Source organism: Gopherus evgoodei, chromosome 5 (assembly GCF_007399415.2).
Source record: "Gopherus evgoodei ecotype Sinaloan lineage chromosome 5, rGopEvg1_v1.p, whole genome shotgun sequence".
NCBI lineage: Eukaryota > Metazoa > Chordata > Testudines > Testudinidae > Gopherus > Gopherus evgoodei.
The window spans coordinates 73,953,924-73,964,289 of NC_044326.1; the positions used below are offsets into that span (position 1 = coordinate 73,953,924).

The 10,366-nt window shown below is 48.3% G+C and overlaps 1 protein-coding gene across 5 annotated transcripts in view; it reads right to left on the reverse strand.

Annotated features, from left to right (window-relative positions):
• LOC115651919 (serine-rich adhesin for platelets-like) overlaps positions 1-8,688 on the reverse strand; it is a 111,496-nt gene extending 102,808 nt beyond the window's left edge. For all 5 annotated transcript variants that reach the window (XM_030563216.1, XM_030563217.1, XM_030563220.1 and 2 more), the window contains exons 1-4: positions 8,084-8,688; positions 6,568-6,654; positions 4,196-4,426; positions 2,462-2,484 (exon numbers count right to left, since the gene is read on the reverse strand). In XM_030563216.1, the coding sequence (XP_030419076.1) occupies positions 2,462-2,484; positions 4,196-4,426; positions 6,568-6,654; positions 8,084-8,554 (812 nt within the window). In that variant the 5' untranslated portion in view covers positions 8,555-8,688. The remainder of the gene's footprint in view (positions 1-2,461; positions 2,485-4,195; positions 4,427-6,567; positions 6,655-8,083) is intronic.
• Between the last annotated feature and the right edge of the window lie 1,678 nt (positions 8,689-10,366).

Sequence of the window (10,366 nt, forward strand, 5' to 3'; positions counted from 1 at the left end):
AAGTGAAACCCTGTTAAGCGAATCCAATTTCCCCATATGAATGAATGTAAATGGGAGGGATTAGGTTCCAGGGATTTTTTTTTTTTTTTTTTTTGCACCATACAGTACAGTACTACAGTTGGGAAGTGCTCCTACCTTCCCCACACAGGCACAGCCCACAGGCACTGGAGACAATGAGGCAGGTAAGGAGGCTGAAGGTGCTGTAGGGTAGAAGCATGCTGTGCTGCAGCAGCTTCTCCTACTCTGCAAGCACCAGGGGTGGGGGCTCAACCCTTGGCCCACCCATGTTACCTTCCTCCAAGCCTCCACCCTTAGCCTGCCTTTTCCTCCCTCCCCTTCTCCTTTTACTCTGCACATCATGTCCTCGCTCCTCCCTCCCCTGTCTGCAGCCATCAGCTGGCTTGCAGCCTTCAGGAGGGAGAGGGGAGGAGCAAGGACACAGCACACAGGCTCCCCCTCCCTCCTGAACACCACAAGCCAGCTGACTGCTGTAGGCAGGAGAGATGAGGGGGAGGTGTGCTGCATCCTCACTCCTCCCTCCTGTCTCAGCCCACACTACTTCCCGCAGCCCTCATTGGCCTGAGACGGTGAACTGTGGCCATTGGGAGCCACAATCGGCCAAACCTGCGGACGCGGCAGGTAAACAAACTGGCTCCCACCAGGGGCTTTCCCTGAACAAGCGATGGACCGGCTTTGAGAACCACTGCTTTAGTTTACCAGATGCCATGCTGCTGTTGGACTGTAAAAATCTAGTTTTTGTTGGAGAATTAAAGAAAGTTTCAGGAATTATGCTTATAGGTACTGCTAACATAATTAGATAAAATAGCTTCTTTTAGTATGTTACTGAGACACATTATAAATTTGGTGATTAAATTTTATATTAAATTGAATATAATTAATTTACTATATGTTGAACTGTATATTATTCTTGTATGGTAACTCTGCACTTAACATCCTCTCACTTAATGTTTCAATCTTACATCCTTGCTCAATTACAGAACATGTCCATTTAAAAAGTTATGCAATGCTTCGCTATAATGTCATTTGGCTGCCTGCTTTGTCCACAGCTGGCAGTCCCCCATTAGCTCACCTATGTCACCCTCTGCCTCCTCCTCCCCCCCCCCACAGAGCACCTCCTGTGGCAATCAGCTGGCTTGTGGCATTCAGGAGGAATGGGGGAGGAGCGAGGATTCGGCACGCAGGCTCCCCCTGCCTCCCCAACACCGCAAACCAGCTGACGCCTGCCTCCTGCCTGTGGCAATCAGCTGGTTTGCAGTGTTCAGGAGGCAAGGGGAGCCTGCACGCTGAGTCCTCGCTCCTCCTCCTGCCCCTGAACGTCACAAGCCAGCTGACTGCCACAGGCAGGAGGAGGAGGAAGAAGGCGCTGATCTGCGGGATCTGCCAGGAGGCGGGAGACGCTGTGTGTGGGGGGGAGGGGGGGTGGGGGTGGGTGGGGGGGAGAGTAGGTACAGAGAAGGGCTACAAAACTGATTAAGGGTATGGAACAGCTTCGAGAGGAGATGAGATTAAAAAGATAGACTATTCAGCTTGGAAAAGAGATGACTCAGGGAGGATATGATAGAGGTCCATAAAATCATTAATAGTGTAGAGAAAGTAAACAACAAAGTGTTATTTACTCCTTCGCATAACACAAGGATCTGGAGTTGCCCAATGAAATTAATAGGTAGCAGGTTTAAAACAGAAAAGAAAGCACTTCTTCATACAAAGCAGTCAATCTGCAGAACTGGTTGCCATGGAATGTTGTAAAGGCAAAAAACTATAACTGGATTCAAAACAGAATTAGATAAGTTAATGGAAGACAGGGAGGAACGAGGACGGATAGGTCCATCAATGGCTATTAGCCAAGATGATCAGGGATGCTACCCAATGCAGCAGGTGTCCCTAAGCCTTTGACTGATGGACACTGGGACTGGAAGACAGGGAATGGATCACTTGATGATTGCCCTGTTCTGTTCATTTCCTCTGAAGCATCTGACAGTGGCCACTGTCGGAAGACAGAATACCAGGCTAGATGGACCACTGGTCTGACCCAGCATAGCCATTCCCATGTTCTTATTTTCTGGGACAAAGCAAAAAGACAGTACTGCAACAGAAAAACACTAATATCTGAAGTGATTATTTTAAGCTCCACTTTTATCTGTTCAATAATAAATCTGTGAAAGTGATACACTAATTCCAACAACTCTAGAAGAATTTTAAAATTAAATGTTAGAAAGTAATGTCATCAAATATTGATACAACTTCTACCACTGTTCAAAATTGTTCTGTCTCTCTCTCCATATTAACTAATCCACTGCATGCCCTCAACACTCCTCTCCGAACTCCCCCCCCACAATCATGATATGAATATTAACTAAAAACTTACTTTGTTGTATCTTACTACCTTACTCAACTACACACTAGCAAACCACATGAACTAGAACTCATGAAATGTATGTACCTTTTATTCAAGCCACATGCCACCTGTAATTAAAATAAGACTGCATTAGAGTTGAGGATGTTATTTAAAAATCAAACAAAATTACTTTATCAGAATATCTGACAGAAATTAACTGTTCAACTTGTTAAAACACAACTCTTCATTTCACCAAGACAATCAGAAATTTTAGCACTCACAGAAGTAAAAGAGCAATAATCACACACACAGAGGGTATGTGTCTGGGAAAATTACTTACCCTGTAATAATTTATTCTGAGGCCAAAGGGGAAATCTTTCCTAAAAGTCAAATCTAAGACACTGTGCATGGCTGTCTTTGAGATCAAAATGTACTTGAAAATATTTTGGCAGGATTTTCAAACCATGGACTCATGCTCCTTAGTGCAAGACTAAGAGTTTGTCTACACTTGAAATACTATCCAGAGAGGTGGTATTTAGGTCAATGGAAGACCTAAATCAGTCTAACTATGGCACTTAGGACTATGGATTTTTCATATCCCAAGTGTCATAGCTAGGTCGATCTAATTTGCTAGCGTAGACCAGCCCTAAGGGACCTTTTCTACATGGTAAGGTAATGCACTCTCTACAAGGGAGAGATTTCTAGAATGCACTATTGGTCCATGTAGACCAGGGGTGAACAAACTTTTTGGCTCGAAGGCCACATCTGGGTGGGGAAATTGCATGCAGGGCCATGAATGTAGGGCTGGAGCAGGGGGTTGGGGTGTGGGAGGGGGTGCGGTGTGCAGGAAGGGACTATGGGCAAGGAGTTGGGGTGCAGGAGGAGATGTGGGGTGTATGAAGGGGCTTAGGGCAGGGGTTGGGGTGGGGTGCGGCGGGGGTTGGGGGGCAGCAGAGGCTGGGCTGAAGGAGAGGTGCAGCATGCAGGCCCCCCACAGCTCCCACTGGCCAGGAACAGGGAACCGTGGCCAATGAGAGCTTTGGGGGAGGTACCCACAGGCGAGGGCAGTATGTGGAACTTCTGGGAGTGGTGCGGGGCCAGGGAAGGCAGGGAGCCTGCCTTAGCCCAGCAGCACCACGGGGTGGCAATCCCATGGGCTGGATCCGGTCCGCGGGTCGTAGTTTGCCCACCCCTCACCTAGACTCTGCTGTTGCGCAAAGAAAAAAGGCTCCCTAGGACACTTCAACATAAAACAGCTATAAAATAACTATGTTAAAGCACATCAATGGCATCTATACAAATCAATTAATGTTCAACATGTTAGTGGGCACTGGAAATCACACTCCATATAGTGCATTACCCCATCAAGTAGACAAGTTCAGGCAGAGTTCCCAAAATGGTAAAAAATTTGGTCAGTAAGGGTGCCTTATGGTGTTTTATAATGCATCTACTTGCCCCACCCTACTACTTGTGAGTACATGCCTCACAGGATTTTAACCAAGTCTTTAGGAACTTTCCAGTAAGTTCCTGATTAAGTTGGAAATGAATAAAAAAATCAATCACAAAAATTCAAGTGAATTAGAAATCAGTGCCTCAAAACAGGTTGTGCAATACAAGAGAGGGGGAAAAAATTCCTCCACCAAATCAAAATAAGGTTCTCTTCTACAGTCTGAAGGGAAGTGAGAATCTTGTCAGAATTACCCGTTCAGAGAAACAGATTACACTAAAACAGGATTCATCTTGAGAGTAAGTATCTCAAGGGATGTCCCAAACAGGGGGCTGTGGGATGTCACATGCACATACAATGTTCTGCGATCAAGTAGTAACAAAAATTATCACCTCCAGGAAACGCTCAGGATCACATTCATCAACAAGCTTTTCACAATCCTTCAGGAAACTCTCAATGGTTTTCTTGTGAGTTTCCTTCATTTTCTTCCAAATTTGATATTCTTTCTCTTTCTTACTTCTCTGACTTTCAATATCTTCTAGCAATTCCTTTTTTCTCATTTCCAGAGTTTTGAAAATTTCTTCAAATTCCAACATAATTATCTCTGCTTCTTTGTTCAAGATCTAGAAACAAAGTATTTTGCACAAAAATCTGATAACTGTAACTCTTTACACTGTCATCCCTGCAAGCTGCATGGAAACTTTTTAAAGACACCATAAGAGAGTCTCAATTTAAATGTATACCCCACATTAAAAAACATAGCAAGAGAACCAAAAATGTGCCACCGTGGCTAAACAACAAAGTAAAAGAAGCAGTGAGAGGCAAAAAGGCATGTTTTAAAAAGTAGTACTGGGCAAATTGGTTGAAAATGTAGTTAAGAACGAAATTGTCAGGAACACAGATTAACATGATTTGCTGGGGAAGAGTCAACATAGTGTTTGTAAAGGGAAATCATGCCTCACCAATGTACTAAAATTCTTTGAAGGTGGTCAACAAGCATGTGGACAAAGGGGATCCAGTGGCTATAATATACTTAGATTTTCAGAAAGCTTTGACAAGGTCCCTCACCAAAGGCTCTTAAGCAAAATAAGTTGTCATGGAATAAGAGGAAAGATCCTCTAATGGACTGGTAACTGGTTAAAAGGATAGGGTAGGAATAAATGGTCAGTTTTCAGAATGGAGAGAGGTAATTTGTGGTGTCCCCCAGGGGTTTGTGCTGGACCTAGTCCTATTCAACATATTCATAAATGATCTGGAAAAAGTGGTAAACAGTGAAGTTGCAAAATTTGCAGATGATAACAAAATTATTTAAGATAGTTAAGTCCTAGGCAGTCTGCAAGGAGCTACAAAAAGGCTCTCTGAAAACTAGGAGACTGGGCAACAAAATGGCAGATGAAATTCAATGTTGATAAATGCAAAGTAATGCACACTGGAAAACATAATACCAACTACACGTATAAAATGGAGTCTGAATTAGATGTAACCACTCAAGAAAGATCTTGGGAGTCATCATGGGTAGTTGCCTGAAAACATCTATTCAACAATATTATGAAATGTTAAGCAACACATAGATAATAAGACACTAAATTATTATAATACCACTATATCAATTGCCCACAGTTTGAATACAATGTGCAGTTCTGGTTACCTTTTCCTATTCTAAGGAATCTTTTTTGAGATGGGAAAGGCAACAAAAATAATTAAGGGTATGGAACAGTTCTATACAAAGATAGATTAAAAACCCAGACATTTTTCAACTTGGGAAAGAGATGACTAAGTGGGATACAACATAACTATAAAATCATGAATGGTTTGGAGAAAGTGAATACCAAACTTATTTATACCTCTAGATAACACAAGAACCAGAGGTCACCAAATGAAATAAATAAGCAGCAGGTTTAAAAATAAACAAAAGGAAGTATTTCTTCACACAGCACAGAGCCAATCTGTTGTGAAGGCCAAAACTATAATAGGGTTCAAAAAAGAACTAGAGAAGTTAATGGAGGATAGGTCCATCAATGGCTATTAGCCAGAATGGGCTGGGGTGGTGTCCCTAGCCTCTGTTTGCCAGAAGCTGGGACTGGGCGACAGGGAATGGAGCACTAGATGATTATATGTTCTGTTCATTCCCTCTGGGGCACCTGGCATTTGCCACATCAGAAGACAGGACACTGGGCAAGATGGACCTTTTGTCTCAACCAGTATCACCATTCTTAAGTTTGACGGTTAGGGATACAACGCATGCTGTGGGTGTCCCTACCATCTGACTACCAGAAGCTTGGAGTGGGTGATAGGGGGTGGACAGCTCAAAGATTGCCTGTTCTGTTCATTCCCTCTGAGGCACCCAACATTAGCCACTGTCACAAGATGGGCTAGTGATGGACCATGGTCTGACCCAGTACAGCCTTTCTTATGATGCTGCTCTAGATGAGGAGGCCTTGAGAGGTGTTTGCTCCAGAGGGGGGACGAAGTGTGTGTGTGTGTGTGTGTGTGTGTGTGGTACCTTCACCCAGGTGGGGAGGAGGGAAGGGATCAGGTCCTTCTCCCCCTGCGGAGGTGGGACTGGGGTGGCATTGCAGAATAAGCCTGCGCCAAACTCACCCTGCAGCAGTGGCTCCCGCCACACAGGGCTGGGCCAGCAGTATAGGAGCTACAAGGTACATTTTTCATTTTATTTATAGGTTATTTTATTTTGTGATATCTCGCATTTGCAAAAAACACAGGGCTCCACGGCTCTCTACAGATGTCATTATGTCTAACTCACCTCAGAATCTTTTGGATGACTTGATAGTTCCTTCACCAAGTTCTCATTTATTGCTCTCAGTTTCTTCAGGCTGCTAAAGAAGGTTAACTGCAGGACATAAGTTTACAACCACTTAATCTACTTTTTTTTTTTAAATTTTAAATTTAAAAAAAAAATCTACATTGTAATCTTTAATCTTCTCTCTACAGATTGCAGAGTTTAACTAGACTATTAAGACATTACTTATATAAAAAGACTCTTTATGCTTTAGGACAACGAAGAAACTTGCATTTGGTATTTTCCTCTCTCAAAGTAGCATTCTTCAGGCTTGTCTACACTAGAAAGTTTAGCTGCTTTAACTATACTGGTATAGTTAAACCCTGGACCAGATTGTGTGTTCCTCTTTTCCTGTATTGTGGGGACGAGCTGCCTTTGCCCCTCCCCACTTCCAGCCTGCATTCTCACTATTTTGATTGCAAAATCAGTATAGAAAAACCACAGTATCATGTGCTCTACTATGCCGCACACCCATCCCGTGTACCAGGGACATTCTGCAAGCGCATTTAAACTGCAGCATAAAAGTACATTATTAAGCAGTCCTATCCAGCTTCTACTTCAGATGGAGCTTGGAAAAGTGGTTGAATATCCACTGTCTTGGCAAAAATCCATTGCAGATGAAGTATTAAAGGAGGGACATGCTTTCTTCATACTAAAATATTCCAAGAGCCGTCTATTTCACCTTAAATTGCTTTTCTTTAATCCACTATCCAAATTCAAAGGTGTCAGGCCAAAAAGCACATAGCTAACGTGACTGCCTATAAGCGGCTGTAGGGATGGCTGAATTAGCACATATTTGGTCTTAGGGAAACAAAGTTAACATACAAGACATTAAGGGCCTGTCTACCGTAGACACTTGCTATGACAGAAAGTCTTTTTCCCCCCTTCTGCTGCTGTACCTCAAGGAGCTGTAGGTAAGTTGACAGAATAATTTCTGTGTTGATCTACTGCTGCCTATCCTAGAGCTCAGGCTGGCTTAACTATATCTTCTGGGGATGAGTTTTACACAACCCCGAGCAACAGAGCTAGATCAACCACAGTTTTAAGTTTAGACCAGGCCTAGGATTATCAGCTTCAAAATCCTGAACCAGTCTACAGTCTATTCAGTTAAATTCATAAAACTATCTACGTGGGGGAAGGGGTGCATTTGTTAGGGCACTGGGATAACTAGATCAAGGCACTGCCATGTTACTACATGGCCTGGCCTTAGGTATGCAGAACTAAACAGGAAAAACCAGGTCTTGTTACTGCAGCACCCTGGCCCTGAAAGCTTTCACAGGAATGCGCTGACTTATTGCAACACTCGACCCATTTGGCTCTAACAGGTTCTCAGGAGGCAGACTAGCTTATTGTGTTCGCCAACCAGGCCTGAATTACTGGGTGGTCTGGGCTAGGTCCAAAAGAGGCACTGGCTGGGCAGGCAGGTTCCCATTTCACCCCGCAATGGGCACAGCCGGCTGGCAGGGGGCGCGGGGCTTACTTTCTCCTCCTGGTACACGGTGTCGAGGAGGTTGACGGCGTGGAAGATGCCCTGGTGCTCCTCAGACACGCACTGGCCGCAGCCCGCCTGGCGGCACATCCGGCAGTACAGCTGCACCAGGCGGGCCGGGTGCTTCTCGCAGGCTGCTCCGAACGCCGGCGGGGGGCTCAGCGCCCCCGCTTCGCCTTGCCCCGGCCCCGCCTTGCCCCCGCCGGCCCTGTACAACTTCACCACCTCCGCCAGGGTACTGTTGACGGGCAGCGCCGAGCAGCCGCCGCGCGGCAGCGGGCAGAGCTTCCGGCAGAGCGGGCAGGAGAAGCGCGGGGCCTGGCCCGCGCGGGGCGGGCCGGGCTCCCCGGAGGCCAGGCACTCCAGCACGCAGCCCTTGCAGAAGTTGTGGGAGCAGAGCGGCAGCGTGACCGGATCCTCAAAGAGGCCGAGGCAGACAGCGCAGGTCAGGCTGGCCTCCATCCGGGCCGCCCTCCGCAGAGACCTGCTTCCACGGGGGCTAGAGCCGCCAGCCTGCGGCCAGCTCCCACGGAGCTCGCCCCGGCCGGGCACCCCAACCACCTGAACTTCAACCGCCGGCCTCGCGCTCCAAGCTGGGCGAGACTGGGAAAGGGCGGCTCCGGAACGCCGGGCCGGGGGCGGCTGTGATTGGAGGATGTGGGAGATTGACAACGCTAGCTGCTACTAGTCAAAACATAGGCCGAAGGGAAACACCAATCGTATCACAATGAAAGGGGCGGGAGAAAAGCAGCCTTGCCCAGTAGGAGGTTTGAACTGGCTCGCTGGGCTGCGGTAGCCGCTCTTTCTCACCGGCTGGTAGTGCACGCGAGATCTGGGGGCTGGCGCAACTAGCGGGGCTTTTGCCTGGACTTACCGGTGTCTGACCGTGAACAGGTCGGGGTTTGGGGAGAAAATCAGGAGCTACCTTCCCCGGCAAGATCCGCAGTCCCTGTGCTTAGGGGGGCGCCTCGCTCCCCGAAACGAGCGGCCAGGCAGAGCGGAATGGCTGTGAGCCGCACTGCAAGCAGGGGTGGTACGTGTGCCGAAAAGTCACAACCAAAGGGCTTGTCTACATCACAAAGTTGCAGCGCTGGTGAGGGGGTTACAGCGCTGCAACTTAGGAGGTGTACACATCTGCAGGGCATCACCAGCGCTGCAACTCCCTGTTTGCAGCGCTGGCCGTACTCCCGTTTTGTCTCGGGTGTAGCGCTGGTAATCAAGTGTAGACACTTACCAGCGCTTTTCTTGACCTCCGTGGAATAAGCAGGTATCCCAGCATACCTGAGGAAGCCTCTGGTAATCAAGCAGGTCTCCTTCCCCGGTTTGCAGGGGGGTTCGGGGAACGTGAGAGCAAACCGCGGCGAAGCTGGTCTCCTTTCCCAGTTTGCTCTCGCGTTCCCCGAACCCCCGTGCAAGCAGGTCTCCTTCCCTGCGGTTTGCAGGGGGGCTCGGGGAACGCAAGAGCAAACCGCGGCGAAGCTGGTCTCCTTTCCCGGTTTGCTCTCGCGTTCCCCGAACCCCCGTGCAAGCAGGTCTCCTTCCCTGCGGTTTGCAGGGGGGTTCGGGGAACGCGAGAGCAAACCGCGGCGAAGCTGGTCTCCTTTCCCAGTTTGCTCTCGCGTTCCCCGAACCCCCGTGCAAGCAGGTCTCCTACCCTGCGGTTTGCAGGGGGGGTTGGGGAACGCGGGAGCAAACCGCGGCGAAGCTGGTCTCCTTTCCCGGTTTGCTCTCGCGTTCCCCGAACCCCCCTTGAAGCCGCGCAACAGCGCTGCAGTGTGGCCACATCTAACACCACTTGCAGCGCTGGTTGCTGTAAGTGTGGCCACTCTGCAGCGCTGGCCCTATACAGCTGTACTAATACAGCTGTAACAACCAGCGCTGCAAAATTGTAGATGTAGACATACCCAAAGTCCTGTGTCTTGTGATCTCTAAAGGGCAGGGAGTGTCCCTGTGTAGATCGCCTAGAGCAGGGGTCGGCAACCTATGGCACGCGAGCCAATTTTTAATGGCAGGGGGCTGCCTGCTGGGACTCTGTCATTAAAAATCCTGCCGACGGCAAGCCGCGGGGTCCGCGGTCCCGGGCCGGAGTGCTGGCCCGAGTGCTGCAAGCCCCTGTCCCCTCCCCCGCCTTCCCCTAGAGCCCTGCTGCCGCGCGCGCAGCGCTCTGGGGGCTGGGGCTGTGCGCTCCCGCGTGGCAGAGTTTGGTTCCGTGGGGACGGAAAGATGCTCCCCGCTCATCCGGAGCCCTGCTGCTACGCGCGCGGCGCTCTGAGG